Source organism: Triticum aestivum, chromosome 3B (assembly GCF_018294505.1).
Source record: "Triticum aestivum cultivar Chinese Spring chromosome 3B, IWGSC CS RefSeq v2.1, whole genome shotgun sequence".
Lineage (NCBI taxonomy): Eukaryota > Viridiplantae > Streptophyta > Magnoliopsida > Poales > Poaceae > Triticum > Triticum aestivum.
The window spans coordinates 625507351-625534614 of NC_057801.1; the positions used below are offsets into that span (position 1 = coordinate 625507351).

Consider the following 27264-nt stretch of genomic DNA (forward strand, 5'->3'; position numbering starts at 1 on the left):
GATGACATGATGTAGACGAGATCTATTCAAGTAGGAATAGCCCCATCTTGTTATCCTTAATAGCAACGGTACATGCGCGTCTTGCTGCCCCTTTTGTCACTGGGAAAGAACACTGGATGATTGAACCCATCACAAAGCCCCATCTTGTTATCCTTAATAGCAACAATACATGTGTGTCTTGCTGCCCCTTCTATCACTCGGAAAGAACACCGGACAATCGAACCCATCACAAAGCACCTCTTCCCATGGCAAGAAAAATCGATCTAGTTGGCCTAACTAAACCAAAGATTCAAAGAAGAAATACGAGGCTATAAGTAATCATGCATATAACAGATCAAAGAAAACTCAAATAACTTTCATGGATATAGATCTGATCATAAACTCAAAGTTCATCGGATCCCAACAAACACACCGCAAAAAGAGTTACTGTTGGGAAACATAGTAATTTAAAAAAAACCTACGCACACGCAAGATCATGGTGATGCATAGCAACGAGAGGGGAGTGTATCTTCATACCCTTGAAGATCGCTAAGCGGAAGCGTTTATCAACGCGGTTGATGTAGTCATACGTCTTCACGATCCGACCGATCCAAGTACCGAACGCACGGCACCTCCGAGTTTTGCATATGTTCAGCTCGATGACGTCCTCGCCTTCTCGATCTAGCAAGACGGGCGAAGTAGTAGATGAGTTCCGGCAGCACGACAGCGTGGTGACGGTGTTTGTGAAGAACAATCTTCGCAGGGCTTCACCTAAGCACTACGGAAACTATGATGGAGGATAAACTAGAGGGGACGGGGTTGCCGGCACACGGCTTGGTGTTTCTTGATCTGTCTTTGGTGCTAGCCCTGCCCCTCTATTTATATGTTGAGCCTTGGGGTCGAAACTTGGAGTAAAAGCCTCCACAAAGTCGGTTTCACCCAAAAGGCAAGAGTCCTTCTCGGACTCCAGGGCCACACGCCAGGGTTCCCAGCGTCTGGACCCAGACGCCAAGGACCCTGGCATCTGTCCCCTGGACTCCGCAAAACTTCCTTTTGCGCTTTCCAAAAAACCTTGTGGGCTTTCCCCTTTGGCCCAAATAACGTGTTCTCATACCCAAACATTTTGGGAAACATCCGGAACCCCTTCCGGTGAATTCCGGAACCCTTCCGGAGACCAAACAACATTATCCCACATATTAAACTTCATCTTCGGACCATTCCGGAGTTCCTCGTCATGTTCGTGATCTCATTCGGGACTCCGAACAACATTCGGTTACCAACATACATAACTCATATAATATTATATCATCAACGAACGTTAAGCGTGCAGACCCTACGGGTTCGAGAACTATGTAGACATGACCGAGACATCTCTCTGGTCAATAACCAATAGCAGAACCTGGATGCCCATATTGGCTCCTACATATTCTACGAAGATCTTTATCGGTCAAACCGCATAACAACATACGTTGTTCCCTTTGTCATCGGTATGTTACTTGCCCGAGATTCGATCATCGGTATCTCAATACCTAGTTCAATCTCGTTACCGGCAAGTCTCTTTACTTGTTCCATAATACATCATCCCACAACTAACTTATTAGTTGCAATGCTTGCAAGGCTTATAGTGATGTGCATTACCGAGTGGGCCCAGAGATACCTCTCCGACAATCGGAGTGACAAATCCTAATCTCGAAATACGCCAACCCAACAAGTACCTTCAGAGACACCTGTAGAGTACCTTTATAATCACCCAGTTACATTGTGATGTTTGGTAGCACACAAAGTGTTCCTCCGGTAAACGGGAGTTGCATAATCTCATAGTCATAGGAACATGTATAAGTCATGAAGAAAGTAATAGCAACATACTAAATGATCAAGTGCTAAGCTAACGGAATGGGTCAAGTCAATCACATCATTCTACTAATGATGTGATCCCGTTAAATCAAATAACAACTCATGTCTATGGTTAGGAAACTTAACCATCTTTGATTAACGAGCTAGTCAAGTAGAGGCATACTAGTGACATTATGTTTGTCTATGTATTCACACATGTATTATGTTTCCGGTTAATACAATTCTAGCATGAATAATAAACATTTATCATGAAATAAGGAAATAAGTAATAACTTTATTATTGCCTCTAGGGCATTTTTCCTTCAGTCCCCCACTTGCACTAGAGTCAATAATTAGTTCACATCACCATGTGATTTAACACAAATATTCACATATGTATGTGATTAACACCCATAGCTCACATTGTCATGTGACCAACACCCGAAGGGTTTACTAGAGTCAATAATCTAGTTCACATTGCTATGTGATTAACACCCAAAGAGTACTAAGGTATGATCATGTTTTGCTCATGAGAGAAGTTTAGTCAATGGGTCTGTCACATACAGAGCCGTATGTATTTTGCAAATATTCTATGTCTTCAATGCTCTGCACGGAGCTACTCTAGCTAATTGCTCCCACTTTCAATATGTATCCAGATTGAGACTTAGAGTCGTGTGGATTAGTGTAAAAGTTTGCACCGATGTAACTTTTACGACGAACTCTTTTATCACCTCCATAATCGAGAAACATCTCCTTAGTCCTCACTAAGGATATTCTTGACCGCTATCCAGTGATCTACTATTAGATCAAAAGTGTATTCCTTTTGGCAAACTCAGAGCAAGGTATACAATAGGTCCGGTACACAACATAGCATACTTTATAGAACCTATGAGTGAGGCATAGGGAATGACTTTTCATTCTCTTTCTATTTTCTGCCATGGTCGGGTTTTGAGTCTTACTCAACTTCACACCTTGCAACACAGGCAAGAACTCCTTCTTTGACTGTTCCATTTTGAACTACTTCAAAATCTTATCAAGGTATGTACTCATTGAAAAATCTTATCAAGCGTCTTGATCTATCTATATAGATCTTGATGCTCAATGTGTAAGCAGCTTCACTGAGGTCTTGCTTTCAAAAAAATCTTATTCAAGTATCATTTTATGCTATCCAGAATTTCTATATCATTTCCAATTAACAATATGTCATTTACATATAGTATTAGAAATTCTACAGAGCTCCCACTCACTTTCTTGCAAATACAAGCTTCTCCACAAGTCTGTATAAAACCATATGCTTTGATCAACTCATCAAAGCTTATATTCCAACTCCGAGATGCTTGCACCAGTCCATTGATGGATCGCTGGAGCTTGCACATTTTGTTAGCACCTTTAGGATTTACAAAACCTTCTGGTTGTATCATATACAACACTTCTTTAAGAAACATCCATTTAACGAATGCAGTTTTGTCATCCATTTGCTAGATTTCAAAAATGTGGCAATTGCTAACATGGTTCTGACAGATTTAAGCATCATTACGAGTGAGAAAATCTCATCGTATTCAACACCTTAAACTTGTCGAAAACCTTTCTCAACAAGTCGAACTTAGTAGATAGTAACATTACTATCAGTGTTCGTCTTCCTCTTGAAGATCCATTTGTTTAACATGGCTTGCTGATCATCGAGAAAGTCAACCAAAGTCGATAATTTATTCTCATACATGGATCATATCTCAGATTTTATGGCCTCAAGCCATTTCGCGGAATCTGGGCTCATCATCTCGCTTCCTCATAGTTCGTAGGTTCATCATGGTCTAGTAACATGACTTCCAGAATAGGATTACCGTACTGTTGGAAATATGCCCTAGAGGCAATAATAAAAGTATTATTATATTTCAATGTTCATGATAAATGTCTTTTATTCATGCTATAACTGTATTATCCGGAAATCGTAATACACGTGTGAATACATAGACCACAATATGTCCCTAGTGAGCCTCTAGTTGACTAGCTCGTTGTGATCAACAGATAGTCATGGTTTCCTGGCTATGGACATTGGATGTCGTTGATAACGGGATCACATCATTAGGAGAATGATGTGATGGACAAGACCCAATCCTAAGCTTAGCACAAAGATCGTGTAGTTCGTTTGCTAGAGCTTTGCCAATGTCAAGTATCTCTTCCTTTGACCATGAGATCGTGTAACTCCTGGATACCATAGGAGTGCCTTGGGTGTATCAAACGTCACAACGTAACTGGGTGACTATAAAGGTACACTACAGGTATCTCCGAAAGTATCTATTGTTTTATGCGGATCGAGACTGGGATTTGTCACTCCGTGTAAACGGAGAGGTATCTCTGGGCCCACTCGGTAGGACATCATCATCATATGCGCAATGTGACCAATGAGTTGATCACGGGATGATGTGTTACGGAACGAGTAAAGTGACTTGCCGGTAACGAGATTGAACAAGGTATCGGTATACCGACGATCGAATCTCGGGCAAGTAAAATACCGCTAGACAAAGGGAATTGTATACGGGATCGATTGAGTCCTTGACATCGTGGTTCATCCGATGAGATCATCGTGGAACATGTGGGAGCCAACATGGGTATCCAGATCCCGCTGTTGGTTATTGACCGGAGAACGTCTCGGTCATGTCTGCATGTCTCCCGAACCCGTAGGGTCTACACACTTAAGGTTCGATGATGCTAGGGTTATAAAGGAAGCTTGTATGTGGTTACCAAATGTTGTTCGGAGTCCCGGATGAGATCCCGGACGTCACGAGGAGTTCCGGAATGGTCCGGAGGTAAAGATTTATATATAGGAAGTCCTGTTTCGGCCATCGGGACAAGTTTCGGGGACATCGGTATTGTACCGGGACCACCGGAAGGGTCTCGGGGGCCCACCGGGTGGGGCCACCTGCCCCGGGGGGCCACATGGGCTGTGGGGGGTGCGCCTTGGCCTACATGGTCCAAGGGCACCAGCCCCAAGAGGCCCATGCGCCTAGGGAACCCTAGAGGGAAGAGTCCTCAAGGGGGAAGGCACCTCCGAGGTGCCTTGGGGAGGATGGACTCCTCCCCCCCTCTTGGCCGCCGCACCAGATGCCATCTGGAGGCTGGCCGCCGCCCCTTTGGGGTGGGAAACCCTAAAGGGGGCGCAGCCCTCCCCTTCCCCTATATATATGAGGCCTAGGGGCTGCCCATAACACATGATTTGATCTCTCGTTGGTGCAGCCCTGCCCCTCTCCCTCCTCCTCTTCTCCCATGGTGCTTGGCGAAGCCCTGCGGGATTGCCACGCTCCTCCACCACCACCACGCCGTTGTGCTGCTGTTGGATGGAGTCTTCCTCAACCTCTCCCTCTCTCCTTGCTGGATCAAGGCGTGGGAGACGTCACCGGGCTGTACGTGTGTTGAACGCGGAGGTGCCGTCCGTTCGGCACTTGATCATCGTTGATCTGAATCACGACGAGTACGACTCCATCAACCCCGTTCACTTGAACGCTTCCGCTTAGCGATCTACAAGGGTATGTAGATGCACTCCCCTTTCTACTCGTTGCTGGTCTCTCCATAGATAGATCTTGGTGTTACGTAGGAAATTTTTTGAATTTCTGCTACGTTCCCCAACAGTGGCATCATGAGCCAGGTTTATTGCGTAGATTCTTTGCACGAGTAGAACACAAAGTAGTTGTGGGCGTTGATGTTGTTCAATATGCTTACCGTTACTAGTCCAATCTTGTTTCAACGGTATTGTGGGATGAAGCGGCCCGGACCGACCTTACACGTACTCTTACGTGAGACAGGTTCCACCGATTGACATGCACTTGGTGCATAAGGTGGCTAGCGGGTGCCAGTCTCTCCCACTTTAGTCGGAACGGATTCGATGAAAAGGGTCCTTATGAAGGGTAAATAGCAATTGGCATATCACGTTGTGGTTTTGCGTAGGTAAGAAACGTTCTTGCTAGAAACCCATAGCAGCCACGTAAAACATGCAAACAACAATTAGAGGACGTCTAACTTGTTTTTGCAGGGTATGCTATGTGATGTGATATGGCCAAAAGGATGTGATGAATGATATATGTGATGTATGAGTTTGATCATGTTCTTGTAATAGGATTCACGACTTGCATGTCGATGAGTATGACAACCGGCAGGAGCCATAGGAGTTGTCTTTATTTTTTGTATGACCTGCGTGTCATTGAAGAACGCCATGTAACTTACTTTACTTTATTGCTAAACGCGTTAGCCATAGAAGTAGAAGTAGTCGTTGGCGTGACAACTTCATGAAGACACGATGATGGAGATCATGATGATGGAGATCATGGTGTCATGCCGGTGACAAGATGATCATGGAGCCCCAAAGATGGAGATCAATGGAGCTATATGATATTGGCCATATCATGTCACAACTATATAATTGCATGTGATGTTTATTATGTTTATGCATCTTGTTTACTTAGGACGACGGTAGTAAATAAGATGATCCCTTACAAAATTTCAAGAAGTGTTCTCCCCTAACTGTGCACCGTTGCTACAGTTCGTCGCTTCTAAGCACCACGTGATGATCGGGTGTGATGGATTCTTACGTTCACATACAACGGGTGTAAGACAGTTTTACACAGCGAAAACACTTAGGGTTAACTTGACGAGCCTAGCATGTGCAGACATGGCCTCGGAACACGGAGACCAAAAGGTCAAGCATGAGTCGTATAGTAGATACGATCAACATGAAGATGTTCACCGACGTTAACTAGTCCGTCTCACGTGATGATCGGACACGGGCTAGTTGACTCGGATCATGTGATCACTTAGATGACCAGAGGGATGTCTATCTGAGTGGGAGTTTATAAGATGAACTTAATTATCCTGAACATAGTCAAAAGGATTTTGCAAATTATGTCATAGCTCGCGCTTTAGTTCTACTGTTTTAGATATGTTCCTAGAGAAAATATAGTTGAAAGTTGATAGTAGCAATTATGCGGACAGTAGAAAGCTTATGTCCTTAATGCACTGCTCAGTGTGCTGAACCCCAAACGTCGTTTGTGGATGTTGCGAACATCGGACATACACGTTTTGATAACTACGTGATAGTTCAGTTAAATGGTTTAAGTAGAGGCACCAAAGACGTTTTCGAAACGTCGCGGAACATATGAGATGTTTCGAGGGCTGAAATTGGGATTTCAGGCTCGTGCTCACGTCAAGAGGTATAAGACCTCCGACGATTTTCTTAGCCTGCAAACTAAGGGAGAAAAGCTCAATCGTTGAGCTTGTGCTCAGATTGTCTGAGTGCAACAATCACTTGAATCAAGTGGGAGTTAATCTTCCAGATGAGATAGTGATGTTTCCCCAAAGTCATTGCCACCGAGCTGCTAGAGCTTCGTGATGAACTATAACATATCAGGGGTAAATAAGATGATCCTTGAGGTATTCACGATGTTTGACACCGCGAAAGTAGAAATCAAGAAGGAGCATCAATTGTTGATGGTTGGTGAAACCACTAGTTTCAAGAAGGGCAAGGGAAAGAAGGGATACTTCATGAAACGGCAAATCAGCTGCTGCACCAATGAAGAAACCCGAGGTTGAACCCAAACCCGAGACTAAGTGCTTCTGTAATAAGGGGAACGACCACTAGAGCAGAATTACCCTAGATACTTGGTAGATGAGAAGGCTGGCAAAGTCGATAGAAGTATATTGGATATACATTGTGTTGATGTGTACTTTACTAGTACTCCTAGTAGCACCAGGGTATAAGATACCGGTTCGGTTGCTAAGTGTTAGTAACTCGAAATAAAAGGCTACGGAATAAACGGAGACTAGCTAAAGGTGAGCTGACGATACGTGTTGGAAGTGTTTCCAAGTTTGATGTGATCTAACATCGCACGCTCCCTCTACCATCAAGATTAGTATTAAACCTGAATAAGTGCTCTTGCACCTAAAGGAATGGTTTATTGAATTTTGATCGTAGGGATACACATTTTCATGCCAAAAGATATAAGATAGTAATGATAGTACCACTTACTTGTGGCACTGCCATGTAAGTCATAATGGTATAAAACGCATGAAGAAGCTCCATGTTGATGGATCTTTGGACTCACTCATTTTTGAAAAGTTTGAGACATGCGAACCATGTCTATTGGTATATATGCATGAAGAAACTCCATGCAAATGGACCGTTTGAACTCACTTGATTTTGAATCACTTGAGATATGCAAATCATACCACTTAGGCAAGATGACTGAAAAGCCTCGGTTTCAGTAAAATGGAACAAGATAGCAACTTATTGGAAGCAACACATTTTGATGTGTGCAGTCCAATGAGTGCTGAGGCATGCAGTGAATATCGTTATGTTCTTACTTCACAGATGATTCGAGTAGATGTTGAGAATATTTACTTGATGAAACACAAGTCTGAATTATTGAATGGTTCAAGTAATTTCAGAGTGAAGTAGAAGATCATTGTAACAAGAGGATAAAATGTCTGTGATATGATCATAGAGATGAATATCTGAATTACGAGTTTGGCACAGAATTAAGACATTGTGGAAATAGTTTCACAACTAATACAGCCTGGAACACCATAGTGTGATGATGTGTCCGAACATCATAGTTGCACCCTATTGGATATGGTGCGTACCATGATGTCTCTTATCGAATTACCACTATTGTCCATGGGTTAGGCATTAGAGACAACCACATTCACTTTAAATAGGGCACCACGTAATTCCGTTGAGATGACACCGTATGAATTATGGTTTAGAGAAACCTAAGTTGTCGTTTCTTAAAAGTTTGGGGCTGTGACGCTTATGTGAAAAAGTTTCAGGATTAAGCTCGAACCCAAAGCGGATAAAATGCATCTTCATAGGACACCCAAAACAGTTGGGTATACCTCCTAATTCAGATCCGAAAGCAATATGGATTGTTTCTAGAATCGGGTCCTTTCTCGAGGAAAAGTTTCTCTCGAAAGAGTTGAGTGGGAGGATGGTGGAAACTTGATGAGGTTATTGAATCGTCTCTTCAACCAGTGTGTGGCAGGGCACAGGAAGTTGTTCCTGTGGCACCTACACCAATTGAAGTGGAAGCTTATGATAGTGATCATGAAGCTTCGGATCAAGTCACTACCGAACCTCGTAGGACGACAAGGACACGTACTACTTCGGAGTGGTAAGGTGATCCTGTCTTGAAAGTCATGTTGCTGGACAACAATGAACCTACGAGCTATGGAGAAGCGATGGTGGGCCCGAATTCCGACAAATGGTTAGAAGCCATGAAATCCGAGATAGTATCCATATATCAGAACAAAGCATGAACTTTGATGGACTTGCCCGATGATCGGCAATCCATTGAGATAAATGGATCTTTTAAGAAGAAGACGGACGTGGATGGTAATGTCACCATATATGAAGCTCGACTTGTGGCGAAGTGTTTTCCGACAAGTTCAAGGAGTTGACTACGATGAGATTTTCTCACTCGTAGCGATGCTTAAAGTCCGTCGGAATCATGTTAGCATTAGCTGCATTTATGAAATCTGGCAGATGGATGTCAAGACAAGTTTCCTTACCAGTTTTCGTAAGGAAAGGTTGTGTGCAATACAATCGGAAAAGTTTTGTCGATCCTAAGGATGCTAAAAGGTATGCTAGCTCCAGCGATCCTTCTAAGGACTGGAGTAAGCATCTCGGAGTTGGAATGTACGCTTTGATGAGATGATCAAAGATTTTGGATTTATACAAAGTTTATGAGAAACTTGTATTTCCAAAGAAGTGAGTGGGAGCACTATAGAATTTCTGATGAGTACATGTTGTTGACATATTGTTGATCAGAAATGACGTAGAATTTCTGGAAAGCATATAGGGTTATTTTGAAAGTGTTTTTCAATGGAAAGCCTGGATTAAGCTACTTGAACATTGAGCATCAAGATCTATAAGGATAGATCAAAATGCTTAATAATACTTTCAAATGAGCACATACCTTGACATGATCTTGAAGGTGTTCAAGATGGACCAGTCAAAGAAGGAGTTCTTGCCTGAGTTGTAAGGTACGAAGTTAAGACTTAAAGCTCGACCACGGCAGAAAAGAGAGAAAGGACGAAGGTCGTCCCCTATGCTTTAGACGTAGGCTCTACAGTATGCTATGCTGTGTACCGCACCGAAAGTGTGCCTTGCCATGAGTCAGTCAAGGGGTACAAGAGTGATCCATGAATGGATCATAGGACAGCGGTCAAAGTTATCCTTAGTAACTAGTGGACTAAGGAATTTTCTCGATTATGGAGGTGGTAAAAGAGTTCGTCGTAAAGGTTACGACGATGCAAGCTTGACACCTATCCGGATAGCTCTGAGTAGAGAGACCGGATACATATAATGGAGCAATAATTTAGAATAGCTCCAAGTAGAACAGTTGTTTGGAATAGCTCCAAATAGAGCGTGGTAGCTGCATCTAGGAGATGACATGGAGATTTGTAAAGCACACACGGATCTCAAAGGTTCAGACCCGTTGACTAAAACCTCTCTCACAAGCAACATGATCAAACATAAAACTCATTGAGTGTTAATCACATAGTGATGTGAACTAGACTACTGACTCTAGTAAACTCTTGGGTATTAGTCACATGGCGATGTGACCTGTGAGTGTTAATCACATGGCGATGTGAACTAGATTATTGACTCTAGTGCAAGTGGGAGACTGTTGGAAATATGCCCTAGAGGCAATAATAAAAGTATTATTATATTTCAATGTTCATGATAAATGTCTTTTATTCATGCTATAACTGTATTATCCGGAAATCGTAATACACGTGTGAATACATAGACCACAATATGTCCCTAGTGAGCCTCTAGTTGACTAGCTCGTTGTGATCAACAGATAGTCATGGTTTCCTGGCTATGGACATTGGATGTCGTTGATAACGGGATCACATCATTAGGAGAATGATGTGATGGACAAGACCCAATCCTAAGCTTAGCACAAAGATCGTGTAGTTCGTTTGCTAGAGCTTTGCCAATGTCAAGTATCTCTTCCTTTGACCATGAGATCGTGTAACTCCTGGATACCGTAGGAGTGCCTTGGGTGTATCAAACGTCACAACGTAACTGGGTGACTATAAAGGTACACTACAGGTATCTCCGAAAGTATCTATTGTTTTATGCGGATCGAGACTGGGATTTGTCACTCCGTGTAAACGGAGAGGTATCTCTGGGCCCACTCGGTAGGACATCATCATCATATGCGCAATGTGACCAATGAGTTGATCACGGGATGATGTGTTACGGAACGAGTAAAGTGACTTGCCGGTAACGAGATTGAACAAGGTATCGGTATACCGACGATCGAATCTCGGGCAAGTAAAATACCGCTAGACAAAGGGAATTGTATACGGGATCGATTGAGTCCTTGACATCGTGGTTCATCCGATGAGATCATCGTGGAACATGTGGGAGCCAACATGGGTATCCAGATCCCGCTGTTGGTTATTGACCGGAGAACGTCTCGGTCATGTCTGCATGTCTCCCGAACCCGTAGGGTCTACACATTTAAGGTTCGATGACGCTAGGGTTATAAAGGAAGCTTGTATGTGGTTACCGAATGTTGTTCGGAGTCCCGGATGAGATCCCGGACGTCACGAGGAGTTCCGGAATGGTCCGGAGGTAAAGATTTATATATAGGAAGTCCTGTTTCGGCCATCGGGACAAGTTTCGGGGACATCGGTATTGTACCGGGACCACCGGAAGGGTCCCGGGGGCCCACCGGGTGGGACCACCTGCCCCGGGGGGCCACATGGGCTGTGGGGGGTGCGCCTTGGCCTACATGGGCCAAGGGCACCAGCCCCAAGAGGCCCATGCGCCTAGGGAACCCTAGAGGGAAGAGTCCTCAAGGGGGAAGGCACCTCCGAGGTGCCTTGGGGAGGATGGACTCCTCCCCCCCTCTTGGCCGCCGCACCAGATGCCATCTGGAGGCTGGCCGCCGCCCCTTTGGGGTGGGAAACCCTAAAGGGGGCGCAGCCCTCCCCTTCCCCTATATATATGAGGCCTAGGGGCTGCCCATAACACATGATTTGATCTCTCGTTGGTGCAGCCCTGCCCCTCTCCCTCCTCCTCTTCTCCCATGGTGCTTGGAGAAGCCCTGCGGGATTGCCACGCTCCTCCACCACCACCACGCCGTTGTGCTGCTGTTGGATGGAGTCTTCCTCAACCTCTCCCTCTCTCCTTGCTGGATCAAGGCGTGGGAGACGTCACCGGGCTGTACGTGTGTTGAACGCGGAGGTGCCGTCCGTTCGGCACTTGATCATCGGTGATCTGAATCACGACGAGTACGACTCCATCAACCCCGTTCACTTGAACGCTTCCGCTTAGCGATCTACAAGGGTATGTAGATGCACTCCCCTTTCTACTCGTTGCTGGTCTCTCCATAGATAGATCTTGGTGTTACGTAGGAAATTTTTTGAATTTCTGCTACGTTCCCCAACACGTACCACTTTGGTGCGGACCATACTCTGGAAGACCTACAAGGTTCTGTAGTAACTTGATCTGAAGTTTCATGATCATCATCATTAGCTTCCTCACTAATTGGTGTAGGAATCACTGGAACTGATTTCTATGATTAACTACTTTCCAATTCGGGAGAAGGTACAATTACCTTATCAAGCTCTACTTTCCTCCCACTCACTTCTTTCGAGAGAAACTCCTTCTCTAGAAAGGATCCATCTTAGCAACGAATAACTTGCCTTCGGATTTGTGATAGAAGGTGTACCCAATAGTTACCTTTGGGTATTCTATGAAGACGCACTTCTCTGATTTGGGTTTGAGCTTATCAGGTTGAATTTTTTTTCACATAAGCATCGCAGCCCCAAACTTTAAGAAATGACAACTTTGGTTTCTTGCCAAACCACAGTTCATAAGGCGTCGTCTCAACGGATTTTGATGCTGCCCTATTTAAAGTGAATGCAACTGTCTCTAATGCATAACCCCAAAACGATAGTGGTAAATCGATAAGATACATCATAGATTGCACAATATCCAATAAATTGCGGTTACGACGTTCGGACACACCATAACACTGTGGTGTTCCATGTGGCGTGAGCTGTGAAAAACTATTCCACATTGTTTTACATGAAGGCCAAACACGTAACTCAAATATTCTTCTCCATGATTAGATCGTAGAAACTTTATTTTCTTGTTACGATGATTCTTCACTTCACTCTGAATTTCTTTGAACATTTCAAATGTTTCAGACTTGTGTTTCATTAAGTAGATATACCCATATCTACTCAAATCATCTGTGAAGGTCAAAAAATAACGATACTCGCCACAAGCATCAACACTCATTGGATCGCATACATCGATATGTATTATTTCCAATAAATTAGTAGCTCGTTCCATTGTTCCGAAGAACGGAGTTTTAGTCATCTTGCCCAAAAGGCACGGTTCGCAAGCATCAAATGATTCATAATCAAGTGATTCCAAAAAACCATCAGCATGGAGTTTCTTCATGCGCTTTACACCGATATAACCCAAACGGCAGTGCCACAAATAAGTTGCACTATCATTATCAACTTTGCATCTTTTGGCATCAATATTATTATTATGTGTATCACTACGATCGAGATCCAACAAACTATTTTCATTGGGTGTATGACCATCGAAGGATTTATTCATGTAAACAGAACAACAATTATTCTCTGACTTTAAATGAATAACCGTATTGCAATAAACATGATCAAATCATATTCATGCTCAACGCAAACGCCAAATAACATTTATTTAGGTTTAACACTAATCCCGAAAGTATAGGGAGTGTGTGATGATGATCATATCAATCTTGGAACTACTTCCAACACTCACCGTCACTTCCCCTCAACTAGTCTATGTTTATTATGTAACTCCTGTTTTGAGTTACTAATCTTAGCAACCGAACAGGTATCAAATACCCAGGGGCTACTATAAACACTAGTAAGGCACACATCAATAACCTGTATATCAAATATACCCTTGCTCACTTTGCCATCCTTCTTATCCACCAAATATTCAGGGCATTTCCGTTTCCAGTGACCATTTACTTTGCAGTGTAAGCACTCAGTTTCAGGCTTTGGTCCAGCTTTGGGATTTTTCGCGGGAGTGACAACTTGCTTGCCATTTTACATGAAGTCCCCTTTCTTTCCCTTTGCCCTTTTCTTGAAACTAGTGGTCTTGTCAGTCATCAACACTTGATGCTCTTTCTTGATTTCTACCTTCGTTGATTTCAACATCGCAAAGAGCTCGGGAATCGTTTTCGTCATCCTTTGCATACTATAGTTCATCACGAAGTTCTACTAACTTGGTGATGGTGACTAGAGAACTCTGTCAATCACTATCTTATCTGGAAGATTAACTCCCACTTGATTCAAGCGATTGTAGTACCCAGACAATCTGAGCACATGCTCACTAGTTGAGCAATTCTCCTCCATCTTTTAGCTATAGAACTTGTTGGAGACTTCATATCTCTCAACTCGGGTATTTGCTTGAAATATTAACTTCAAGTCCTGGAACATCTCATATGGGCCATGACGTTCAAAACGTCTTTGAAGTCCCGATTCTAAGTCGTTAAGCATGGTGCACTAAACTATCAAGTAGTCATCATATTGAGCTAGCCAAACGTTCATAACTTCTGCATCTACTCCTGCAATAGGTCTGTCACCTAGCGGTGCATCAAGTACATAATTCTTCTGTGCAGCAATGAGGACAATCCTCAGATCACGGATCCAATCCGCATCATTGCTACTAACATCTTTCAACATAGTTTTTCTCTAGGAACATATCAAAATAAACATATGAAAGTAACAACGCGAGCTATTGATCTACAACATAATTTGCAAAATACTACCAAGACTAAGTTCATGATAAATTAAAGTTCAATTAATCATATTACTTAAGAACTCCCACTTAGATAGACATCCCTCTAATCATCTAAGTGATCATGTGATCCAAATCAACTAAACCATGTCCGATCATCATGTGAGATGGAGTAGTTTTCAATGGTGAACATCACTATGTTGATCATATCTACTATATGATTCACACTCGACCTTTCGGTCTCCAGTGTTCCGAGGCCATATCTGTATATGCTAGGCTCGTCAAGTTTAACCTGAGTATTCCGCATGTGCAACTGTTTTGCACCCGTTGTATTTGAACGTAGAGCCTATCACACCCGATCATCACGTGGTGTCTCAGCACGAAGAACTTTCACAATGGTGCATACTCAGGGAAAACACTTATACCTTGAAATTTAGTGAGAGATCATCTTATAATGCTACCGTCAATCAAAGCAAAATAAGATGCATAAAGGATAAACATCACATGCAATCAATATAAGTGATATGATATGGCCATCATCATCTTGTGCTTGTGATCTCCATCTCTGAAGCACCGTCATGATCACCATGATCACCGGCGCGACACCTTGATCTCCATCGTAGCATCGTTATCGTTTCGCCACCTATTTCTTCTACGACTATCGCTACCGCTTAGTGATAAAGTAAAGCAATTACAGGGCGATTGCATTGCATACAATAAAGCGACAACCATATGGCTCCTGCCAGTTGCCGATAACTTGGTTACAAAACATGATCATCTCATATAATAAAATATAGCATCACGTATTGACCATATCACATCACAACATGCCCTGCAAAAACAAGTTAGATGTCCTCTACTTTGTTGTTGCAAGTTTTATGTGGCTGCTATGGGCTGAGCAAGAACCGTTCTTACCTACGCATCAAAACCACAATGATAGTTCGTCAAGTTAGTGTTGTTTTAACGTTCTCAAGGACCGGGCGTGGCCACACTCGGTTCAACTAAAGTTGGAGAAACTAACACCCGCCAGCCACCTATATGCAAAGCACGTCGATAGAACCAGTCTCGCGTAAGCGTACGCGTAATGTCGGTCCGGGCCGCTTCATCCAACAATACCGCCGAACCAAAGTATGACATGCTGGTAAGCAGTATGACTTGTATCGCCCACAACTCACTTGTGTTCTACTCGTGCATATAACATCTACGCATAAAACCAGGCTCGGATGCCACTGTTGGGCAACGTAGTAATTTCAAAAAAATTCCTACGCACACGCAAGATCATGGTGATGCATAGCAACGAGAGGGGGAGTGTATCTTCATACCCTTGAAGATTGCTAAGCGGAAGCGTTTATCAACGCGGTTGATGTAGTCGTACGTCTTCACGATCCGATCGATCCAAGTACCGAACGCACGGCACCTCCGAGTTCTGCACACGTTCATCTCGATGACGTCCTTGCCTTCTCGATCCAGCAAGACGGGCGAAGTAGTAGATGAGTTCCAACAGCACGACGGCATGGTGACGATGTTGGTGAAGAACAATCTCCGCAGGGCTTCGCCTAAGCACTATGGAAACTATGACGGAGGATAAACTAGAGGGGACGGGGTTGCCGGCACATGGCTTGGTGTTTCTTGATCTATCTTTGGTGCTAGCCCTGCCCCTCTATTTATATGTTGAGCCTTGGGGTTGAAACTTGGAGTAAAAGCCTCCACAAAGTCGGTTTCACCCGAAAGGCAAGAGTCCTTCTCGGACTCCAGGGCCAGACGTCGGGGTTCCCGGCGTCTGGACCCAGACGCCAAGGACCCTGGCGTCTGGCCCTTGGACTCCGCAAAACTTCCTTTTGCGCTTTCCAAAAACCTTGTCGGCTTTCCCCTTTGGCCCAAATAACGTGTTCTCGTACCCAAACATTTCGGGAAACATCCAGAACCCCTTCCGGTGAATTCCAGAACCCTTCCGAAGACCAACAACATTATCCCATATATTAAACTTCATCTCCGGACCATTCCGGAGTTCCTCGTCATGTTCGTGATCTCATTCGGGACTCCGAGCAACATTCGGTTACCAATATACATAACTCATATAATACTATATCGTCAACGAACGTTAAGCGTGCGGACCCTACGGGTTCGAGAACTATGTAGACATGACCGAGACATCTCTCTGGTCAATAACCAATAGCGGAACCTAGATGCCCATATTGGCTCCTACATATTCTATGAAGATCTTTATCGGTCAAACCGCATAACAACATACGTTGTTCCCTTTGTCATCGGTATGTTACTTGCCCGAGATTCGATCATCGGTATCTCAATACCTAGTTCAATCTCGTTACCGGCAAGTCTCTTTACTCGTTCCATAATACATCATCCTGCAACTAACTTATTAGTTGCAATGCTTGCAAGGCTTATAGTGATGTGCATTACCGAGTGGGCCCAAAGATACCTCTCCGACAATCGGAGTGACAAATCCTAATCTCGAAATACGCCAACCCAACAAGTACCTTCGGAGACACCTGTAGAGTACCTTTATAATCACCCAGTTACGTTGTGACATTTGGTAGCACACAAAGTGTTCCTCCGGTAAACGGGAGTTACATAATCTCATAGTCATAGGAACATGTATAAGTCATGAAGAAAGCAATAGCAGCATACTAAACGATCAAGTGCTAAGCTAACAGAATGGGTCAAGTCAATCACATCATTCTACTAATGATGTGATCTGGTTAATCAAATAACAACTCATGTCTATGGTTAGGAAACTTAACCATCTTTGATTAACGAGCTAGTCAAGTAGAGGCATACTAGTGACATTATGTTTGTCTATGTATTCACACATGTATCATGTTTCCGGTTAATACAGTTCTAGCATGAATAATAAACATTTATCATGAAATAAGGAAATAAATAATAACTTTATTATTGCCTCGAGGGCATATTTCCTTCAGTTACATCAAATAGATCTCCAAGAGACCATTGTATTGAGAATCAAAGAAAAGAGAAGAAGCCATCTAGCTACTGCCTATGGACCCGTAGGTCTATGATGAACTACTCACGCATCATCAAAGATCCGCCAATGAGGATGATGACCCCCTCCGTGATGGTGTCTAGATTGGATCTCGTGGTTCTGGAACTTGTGGCGGTTGGAATTGTTTTTCGTCGACTCCCCTAGGGTTTCTGCAATATTTGGGTATTTATAGGGTGAAGAGGCGGTGTGGGAGGCCACCAAGGTGGTCACAACCCACCAGGGCGCACCCCGGGGATTGTGATCCCCTCGGGCCTCCTCTCTGGTACTTTTTTGGCCCATCTTGTGTCTTCTGGTCCAAAAAATTCTTCAAAAAGTTCCGCTGTGTTTGGACTCCGTTTGGTACTGATATTCTGCATAGTAAAAAACAAGCAAAAAAATAGCAACTGGCACTGGACACTATGTCAATAGGTTAGTCCCAAAAAATGATATAAAGTTGCTATAAAATGATTGTAAAACATCCAAGAATGATAATATTACAACATGAAACAATAAAAAATTATAGATATGTTGGATACGTATCACTCAGTATGACAGATTCGAACACTACTGGCCCTTTATCACTCAGGGAGGGACAAGTGGATTGAGCCTTAGCACCGACCAACTAGTCACGTCAGTGATAAGGTGATTTAGGCTTCTCTAGATTGCAATCACAAACGAGTCTAAAAGTGACTGGTCAGTGATGGTTCCCTCGTGCGCTGTTGTAGACCTATCATGTGTTGCCTCGTCTTCAGTTGCGGTGGCAATCATGGTGGTAGCACCATTTTATTAATAAATATGACTATTAAGGATTATGAGTTAAGTGAAACCGTTATAATGGTTTTGCATGACACCGGTCATGAAACTTGTTAGATTTAGATTTGTGCATAGCTAATGTGTATAGAAACTATCAAGCCGTTAGAGCTTAGTCCAATTATTGCAATGTTGTTGCACTAGCCTATACACGTGTTAAAGATGTGGCTAGTTATGTGAAATTATTCTAGTGGTGTTGTACGAAGGTTTGTTATGTTGTCGAAGGTCTACATTTTATCTTTGTTGCATGTATATTGAAAGATCGTGTATGTCGCCTAGAGGGGGTGAATAGAGGCTTTAAAATAATTACGGCTTAGGCTTGAACAAATGCGGAATAAAACTAGCATTTAGTTTGACAAGCATAAACCTAAAACAACTAGGCTCACCTATGTGCACCAACAACTTATGCTAAGCAAGACATACAACTAACAGATAGCAAGATATATGACATGAAACAATATGGCTATCACAAAGTAAAATGCATAAGTAAAGGGCTCGAGTAAGAGATAACTGAGGCATGCGGAGACGATGATGTATCCTGAAGTTCACACCCTTGCGTATGCTAATCTCTGTTTGGAGCGGTGTGGAGGCACAATGCTCCCCAAGAAGCCACTAGGGCCACCGTAATCTCCTCACGCCCTCGCAGAAAGCAAGATGCCGTGATTCCACTAAGGGAGCCTTGAGGGCGGTCACCGAACCCGTACAAATGACAACCCTTGGGGGCGGGCACTGAACCCATACAAATGGCAACTCTTGGGGCGGTCATTGTACCCGTACAAGTTGGCAACCCTTAGGGCGGTCACCAGAACCAATGCAAATTGCTCAGGGCAATCTCCACAACCTAATTGAAGACCCCCGACGCTTGCCCGGAGCTTTACACCATAATGATTGAGCTCCGTAGCACCACCAACCGTCTAGGGCGCCCAAGCACCCAAGAGGAACAAGCTCTAGGGTACCAAGCACCCAAGATTGATAGGCTTCTCAACTTTCACTTCCATGTATCACCGTGGAGAACTCAAACATATGCACCAAATGCAATGGTAAGGGCACACGGAGTGCCCAAATCCTTCTCTCCCAAATCCCACCACTACAACTAATGCTATGGAGGAAAATGAGAGGAAGAACAAAGAAGAGATCATGAAGAACTCCAAGATCTAGATCCAAGGGGTTCCCTTCACATAGAGGAGAAAGTGATTGGTGGAAATGTGGATCTAGATCTCCTCTCTCTTTTCCCTAAAAAACTAGCAAGAATCCATGGATGGATTGAGAGTTAGCAAGCTCGAAGAAGGTCAACAACAGGGGAAGAACACGAGCTCGAAAGATTAGGTTCAATGGGGAAGAAGACCCCCTTTTATAGGTGGGGACAAATCCAATCGTTATGTGCACAGGCCGTGCACAAGCGGTACTACCGCTCCTATGAGCGGTACTACCGCTAAAGGCCAAGTAGTATAGAGAAACGATGATACTAGGTGGCGACAAGGCGGTAGTACCACAGGAAGCAATACTAACGCGCCGTACTACCACCCTAGTACTACAAGAGCAGAAAGACTACACTAGTCCAAAAATAATCGGTAGTGGCAGTGGCAGTGGACTTACCGTAGTACCGCACGGGCGGTACCACCGCCCTCTACTACTGTGCTACTGCCACCCATTTATAGGAGCTTGAAAACAAGCGAAAGAGAGTGCGGTAGCTCATAACGGAAGTACCGTACGAGCGGTACTACCGTGGGTTCGAGCGGTACTACCGCTTAGGAGCTGAAAACTGCCTAAGAGAAACAGATGGATACAATAAAGCCTGAACTGCCACAACTTCTGCAAATGAGCTTCGAAATGAGAAAAATCAAGATTGTTGGATAGATGACGACAAATACTATCCAACCTAAGAAGTGGCGGGGGGAGAAAGCCTAAGAAACAGAGATGTGAAACCTCTATCAGTAAAGAACCGACAAAAACTCCAACATCGAAAACATCATAGAAGATGCATATATGAACTCCATTTTCGATGAACTCGAGCTTGTCTTGAAGATGACCAAAAGCTCTAAAACTCACAAAGAGAAACACCAAACAAGAACCAAGAAAGATGATGCAAGAATGCAATGGTTTGAGCTCTTTACGAATGAAAAGATCAAGCTACTTACTTAAGAGCCCCCCTTGGTATTACGACAATCGATCGTATAATCCGGTCTCCCAACTACCACCATGAGACTGGTAAAATAAAAGACCTATCAAGGACAAACCTTTGCCTTGCACATAGTCCACTTGAGCTAGATGATGAAGATCTTGACTTTCTCAAGTTGGACCACCTTTCTTGATTGTGTTGGCTCGATGAAGACTAGTTGATTGCTTTCCCATACTCCACTATGGGTGAGCCACTCTTCGACACATCTTCACAAGTCCATTGTCACCACAATGGACAACAAGCTTTAAGCATGATCTCTCTGTGATGCTCCACTTAAACTTGCACACCGCAGTCTTGATGACGATCACCACTTGATGTCATCCTCCATGGGTTGTATAAGATCTTCCTCTTGACGCAAGCCCATGGAAACATTCCTAACCCCACATAGAAGTCTCACGTAGACTACGAGTTAGTACAAAAAGTGTAATGGACAATGCTTACCATGTCATGGGATCACTTGATCGCTCTCGGTACATCTTGTACGCTTTGTGCGTTGATCAACTTGATTCACTCTTTAACTTAGTCATGATCAACCTTGTATTATGTCTTATCCATGATCAATCTTTGGATAATTCCTTGAATAGCACCTTGGTCAACACATAAACTCCTTCAAACCAACATATGGACTTCAAGAAATATATATGGAGAAACCCTTCAAATATAACTCAAGGCAATCATTAGTCCGTAGAGATTGTCATCAATTACCAAAACCAAACATGAGGGCACGACATGTTCTTTCATATATTATAAAACTTCAATTGGTGTAGTAAATACAAGTCAATTTTTATTTATAAAATGTCGATAAAATATCAAAGGCGGTAGCGACATTATATTTTAGTCGCATTGCACAAAAATTGTTGGAGAGAATAGGAAGTCTTAGCAGTAAGCATCTACTACTCCACATGATTGTGCCTTCGAGACTTCTAGCGTCTCAATCCTTCAGCACCCGGGGTCCCTCTAGACTAACTTCGAAGGTATAATTGTTTTAAGCAATTTTCATTTTCATTTAGTTCAATCATACTCATAAGTTATATTCTAAGTCATAACTTGCTTGTGAATATGTTTTGAACTGATTATATTTTAGCCGCACTGCACAAAAAAATAGCTTCATTTTCTCCACCAGGTAGCTCCTCTGATGTGCATATCTGTGCAAATCACAAAAGGCTTATATGGAGATGTAATAAAGGGAAATGAAGAAGCGAGACATGTGGCCTACTGTGGATGGCAATATATTACTAGCACATCACAAAGGACTTATCTTTGTAGGTTTTAAAAATATATTCCATATGTTGTCTATGAAGTACGTCCAATGGATATGACAATAGTGAACCCTAATTATATGTTTTTGTGATATGAAAAGTAAAGTGATTGTGCAATATGGATGAGTGCATATTAGGTTTTGTGGTTTCCTAAAATTCATTTGCCTTGCCGGAAAACAAACATATGTGACCGGACAACTGGCCCATGTGTAATTGCTAAGCCATCACTGACCCTGGGGCACCGACTGGACATATACTAGTTAGTGATGATGCACATTGGCCGGTAAGTGTTGTTCGGATCTGTAGTACTGACTTTTCCATCACGCCCCATGCCATGGCCCAACCTGCCTGTGACCTGACGTTGCGACTAGGTGCAACGTGTGCATCTCTCCTGCGAGACTTGTTATAGAAGTCGAAGATACCTACTCCTTGACGTGTTTGCCCGAGTATTTGGCATGGGCCAACAGAAATCTCGTGTGTCCATTAGGGTGAAGGCTTCTGAGGTAAGTTAGAATGATGATAGCTTGCTGACAAGTGACAATTTCGACGGTGTTTCTCTTCTTGATGGAATGGGTGGGTCTTTGTGGATGGTTGGGTAGGCTAGGGGTGCCCTTCCTTGTGGGCGTGACATAACCGTTTTCGTATTCGAAAAAATGGTACTCCCTCCCTCCATCTTAAAATGGTACCTCCGGAGGTGCCCTCCGGAAATACAAAGTTGTACTCCCTCCATCCCAAAATAAATGTCTTAAATTTAGTATAACTTTGTACTAAAATTAACACAAAGTTGAGACACTTACTTTGGAACGGAGGGAGTACAAAAGTTGAGACAATTATTTGGAGAGAGTATTTAGGAGTATTTCTCCGTTTCAAATTTACTTCTCTTTGGGCCGGCCTGAAACGCCCCCGCGACACAACTCACCAGTGAAAACGGCCCAGAGAATTAAAGTCCGACAGTAAACAGCAGCCGTTCTTTCCCGAGCGCGCCTCGACAAATACCGAACCAACATGTTCTCTGTTGGTTCACTCGATCACTGTCCTACGCCATGGCGCCTCCTCAGTCCGACGAGCAGCTCGTCGACGATCCTGCCATGGTGGACATTACTCCTCCTCACCCCGACGAGCATTTCAGTGATGAGCCGGCCGTGGAAGACACAGCCCCTCCTCGATTCTCCGACGAGCAACAACCCGGCAGCGTGCCGCAAACCACGCTGATGCCGTACGCAGCCGTGGACTCGTCGCTGCGCGCCATGGCCGGCCAGGCCGAGGGCTTCGGCCGGCACGCCATCGGCGGCCTCCACGGCGACGTCTACCACGTCACCACCCTCAATGGTACGCGCGGCACCATCTCTCCGTCAATTCTCTGCACCATCATCTTCTGTCATTCTGCCATGGATTCATAGTGCTGAAGCTGAAGATGTGTTAATTAAGACGACGGGCCCGGGTCGCTGCGCGACGGTTGCCGTCGCCAGGAGCCGCTGTGGATCGTCTTCGACGTGTCCGGCACCATCCGCCTCGCGTCGGGGCTGCGCGTGTCCTCCCAGAAGACCGTGGACGGCCGCGGGCGGCGCGTGACGCTGTCCGGCAAGGGCCTTCTTCTTCGCGAGTGCGAGCACGTGATCCTGTGCAACCTGGAGGTGGAGGGCGGGCGCGGGCACGACGCCGACGCCGTCCAGATCAAGCCCGGGTCGAGGCACGTGTGGGTGGACCGCTGCAGCTTGCGCGACTTCGCCGACGGCCTGCTGGACGTGACCTGCGGCAGCACGGACGTGACGGTCTCCCGGTGCCGCTTCTCGGCGCACGACAAGGCCGTGCTGATCGGCGCCAGCAGCGAGCACGTCGTGGACCGGCGCATCCGGGTGACCATCCACCACTGCCTCTTCGACGGCACGCGGCAGCGGCAGCCCCGCGTCCGGTTCGGCCGGGTGCACCTCTACAACAACTACACCAGGGGCTGGGGCATCTACGCCGTCTGCGCCAGCGTGGAGTCGCAGGTGCGGTTCACGCGAAACTGCTCATACGCCACATGCCATAGGCGTGTGTAGTGTGTAGTAGTGCTAATCTGTACGCTTGGTATGGCTGCAGATTGTCTCCCAGTGCAACATCTACGAGGCAGGGGAGAAGAAGAAAGTGTTCACGTACATGAGCGAGCAGGTCTCGTATTACATTTACACTGGGCCTTACAGATCTGCATTTCATTTTTTGTACCTGAAACGCTTTGAGTTTGTGATTCATGCAGGCGGCGGACAGGGACTGCAGTTCAAGTGGGCGCATCCGGTCTGAAGGCGACCTGTTCCTGAACGGCGCGAAGGAGCACACCGAAAATGATTTGGAAACTGCAGAAGACGGCCAGTGGGACTTCAAGGTCCGGGATTGCTACAGGCCGTGGTCGGTCCAGCCGGCGTCGATGGCGCTCAAGGAGCTCCTGGAGTCCTGCACCGGCTGGCAGCCGGTTCCGTTGCCGGAAGACGACGTCTGCTTCACAAGAACGCCAGCTGCTGCTGAACCACTCTGAAATTTTAGAGCACGCGATGCAAATAAATTTACACGAACAATAACGAACCACCGTACTACTGCTAGTATTATGTTTGACAGATATGATCAATAACACGAACGATATCTGAAGCTCTGAATTCCATAGTCGGTGCATCTTTTTGGCAACCAAATCTGTGGATCTGATGATTTTCCTGTTGGAATTAGATTGCGACGTGACTGAGAATAGATGAACTGACTGTACCACTGATTCTGACCGAGTGCACTCGCAGAGATCTCTCACGCGCTTTGTTTTCCATGCTCGCCGGGGTTTCGCTTCGCAAGTTGCAGGTTTAAATCTCCCTTGCGAAGTAATCGGTGCCACCATCTGCACACAGACTCGTACGTAAGTCTAAGTCTAGCATTTTTGGACTCGTACTACGCCGTTCCATACCGTTGGCTTGCTTCGGTTTCTTGTGGGGTTGGCCGATCTGTGTGTTCTTTTTCTTAGACTAGAGGATCGATTCTATGTGTTCAAGGTGCAGTAGTATATATGTATGTACACGCATGCATCATGTCAATCAAGTTCACTTGTTCAAAGGGAGTTCTGAAGACATGGCTATGGTAAGATAAGGAGCATCCTACAACAGCCATTTCATACTGTTATGATCCAGGTCCAAACCGTGACATTTTGGTTTTGCAGGATCAGTGCACCGATGATGTCAAGTATGAAGAGGTCGGTTCGTATTGCCGCAGCACTCCGAAGTCTAAACACGGTTTTAATTTTCATCATCGTTGCTCGCGTTTGCTAACTCTGAAGTCTGACTCAATTTCCAGGAGTTTATCGTGAACTCCCGGGACACCAAGCTGTTCACCTGCTCATGGATGCCGCACAATTCAGAGCCCAAAGCTTTGATATTCATCTGCCATGGTACTGGTGCACTTCCCACTATATATCTCTGGTTCTCTACTCGACCAATTCGCAAATAAAAGAGCCAGTTGTTTTTGGTTTCTCTTCGCCAGGGATTGCAGCAGAGTGCAGTGTATCAATGAGAGGTAGTAGAACTCACAACCCTTAGGTTCTAAAAATGGACGAACTACGGTGAGTAGATGCTAGATACTGACAAGCTGCAGGAAATCAATGACCAGATACTGCCTCCCGTTTGGTGCGCGCCGGGTACGCCGTCTACGGGATAGATCACGAGGGGCACGGCAGGTCGTCTGGCCAGAGATGCTACGTGCCGAACTTCAGCGACGTCGTTGCCGACTGCTCCAGCCATTTCATGAGCGTCTGCGGTACGGACGGCTCACTGAACTATGCCGGGTACACAAACTGAAAACACCAATTGAGCTCTGAATTTGTGGCGTCTGACCAATTTCAGATAAGCCGGAGAACAGGGGGAAGAAGCGGTTCCTGTACGGGATCTCCATGGGCGGGAGCATAGCGCTTCTCCTCCACAGGAAGGAGCCGGCCTACTGGGACGGCGCCGTTCTGCTTGCTCCAATGTGCAAGGTCTTCTCTGTTTTTTCTCCCCCTTTATAAATAAAGCAACACGGGGGTGAGTTTTCGTGGTGATTTTTGTGTGCATGGTTGTTTGTTAATTCGTTATATGGTATCAGATTTCTGATGACATGAGGCCTCATCCGGTGGTGGTGAGCGCTCTGAAGATGGTATGCGCGGTGGCGCCCGGTTGGAGGATCATACCCATCCCGGACATCATCGACAAAGTCTGCAAAGATCCAGAGATGAGAAAACAGGTACTCAGTCATATGTACCAACTTCTTTTAATAAGGCTCTTAACGACTGGAAGAAAAGGTGAGTATTGTTGATGGTTGCTGAATTTAGTATGGGTGTTTGCGTGCAGGTTCGCTCCAATCCGTATATTTACAGGGGAAAGCTCCCATTGAAGACCTGTCATGAACTCCTCATGGTGAGCCTAGACATTGAGAAGAACTTGCACGAGGTAATCTCCCTTCCTAGTTAGAAAACTGTCTAATTTCTCTCCTAGTCTGCCCACCTCATGGTGTGCCATGCGTGTAGTCTCAGTAAGACAGTAAATTAGGTTCATGGAGAAAGACAGAGAAGCTACTAACGTTTTGAGATTGGAAGGTGAGCCTGCCGTTCTTGGTGCTGCACGGAGGAGACGACATCGTGACGGATCCTTCGGTGAGCAAGCTGCTGTTCGAGGAAGCGTCGAGCGGGGACAAGGACTTGAAGCTCTACCCTGGGATGTGGCACGCGCTCATGGCAGAGTTCCCTCAGGACGCCGAGCGCGTCTACTCCGACATCATCTCTTGGCTGGACCAGAGGGCGAATTGTGCAGCCAATGTTTCAGCGAATACTGGCACGGCAAGTGCCTAGAAGGTGTTAGTTAATTAATTATGCAATGCAAAATATGCCAAGTGTTCTGTTTCTTAGCAAATGTCAAGTGTCGTTTCATGCCGCTTGGGCAGGGCATGCAGAGTTCTGTAATCCAGATGTGCTACTTGAAGGTTTATTAATTTGTGTTAATGAAAACCAAGGCATGGAAAGGCCCGCGCGAGGCTCCCGCTCCCGCGACTAGCCCGCTAGGGTTCCGCCCCTTTCCCTCCCGCCGCCGCCGGCCGCCGGCCTCACGCCCCGCCTCCGTCCCCTTCCCACCTCCCCCTTTCCCGTCCAGATCCGCCTCGTGCCGCCTCCCCGGGAGGTGGCCGGGGCGGAGCTCGAGCTCCTTACCAGCGGCCCCCCTCCTCCCCCGTCTCCCCCGCCGCCGCCGGTGGTCGCCCCCGACGCTAGTCCGGGTGGTACCGGCGGCGGCGGGCCTTCTCGTCCCCGCGCGCGCGTGCTCCCTTCCCGAGGCAGGGAGGCGGCGGCGGTGCAGCCCGGCTTGGCTGCGGTCCGGCGGCCCTGCAACGGCGGCCGGCGGCAGGGCGTGGTGTC

General features: G+C 45.3%; 2 protein-coding genes across 2 annotated transcripts; both read left to right on the forward strand.

The window, feature by feature from the left end:
* The first annotated feature begins 22527 nt into the window (after positions 1-22527).
* On the forward strand, positions 22528-24525 carry LOC123065891 (probable pectate lyase 4). The gene is made up of 4 exons (XM_044489089.1): positions 22528-23204; positions 23304-23866; positions 23958-24026; positions 24112-24525. Exons 1-4 carry the CDS (start codon positions 22919-22921, stop codon positions 24385-24387), a joined length of 1194 nt encoding a protein of 397 aa, XP_044345024.1. The 5' UTR covers positions 22528-22918; the 3' UTR covers positions 24388-24525.
* A 434-nt stretch (positions 24526-24959) lies between these two features.
* LOC123067638 (caffeoylshikimate esterase-like) lies at positions 24960-26813 on the forward strand. The gene is made up of 9 exons (XM_044490357.1): positions 24960-24968; positions 25048-25080; positions 25182-25275; positions 25368-25400; positions 25494-25640; positions 25727-25857; positions 25965-26102; positions 26210-26308; positions 26455-26813. The coding sequence occupies exons 1-9, from the start codon at positions 24960-24962 to the stop codon at positions 26704-26706; spliced, it is 936 nt and encodes a 311-aa protein (XP_044346292.1). The 3' UTR covers positions 26707-26813.
* Positions 26814-27264: the final 451 nt, after the last annotated feature.

Bases quoted from the DNA above. Each gene is read 5' to 3' on its own strand.
- LOC123065891 (XM_044489089.1), top strand. From the start codon at position 22,919: ATGGCGCCTCCTCAGTCCGACGAGCAGCTCGTCGACGATCCTGCCATG. The intron at 23,205-23,303 runs GTACGCGCGGCA...GTGTTAATTAAG, and splicing joins CCACGTCACCACCCTCAATG to ACGACGGGCCCGGGTCGCTG. The intron at 23,867-23,957 runs GTGCGGTTCACG...GTATGGCTGCAG, and splicing joins GCGCCAGCGTGGAGTCGCAG to ATTGTCTCCCAGTGCAACAT.
- LOC123067638 (XM_044490357.1), top strand. The intron at 25,081-25,181 runs GTCGGTTCGTAT...CTCAATTTCCAG, and splicing joins ATGATGTCAAGTATGAAGAG to GAGTTTATCGTGAACTCCCG. The intron at 25,276-25,367 runs GTACTGGTGCAC...TCTCTTCGCCAG, and splicing joins TTTGATATTCATCTGCCATG to GGATTGCAGCAGAGTGCAGT.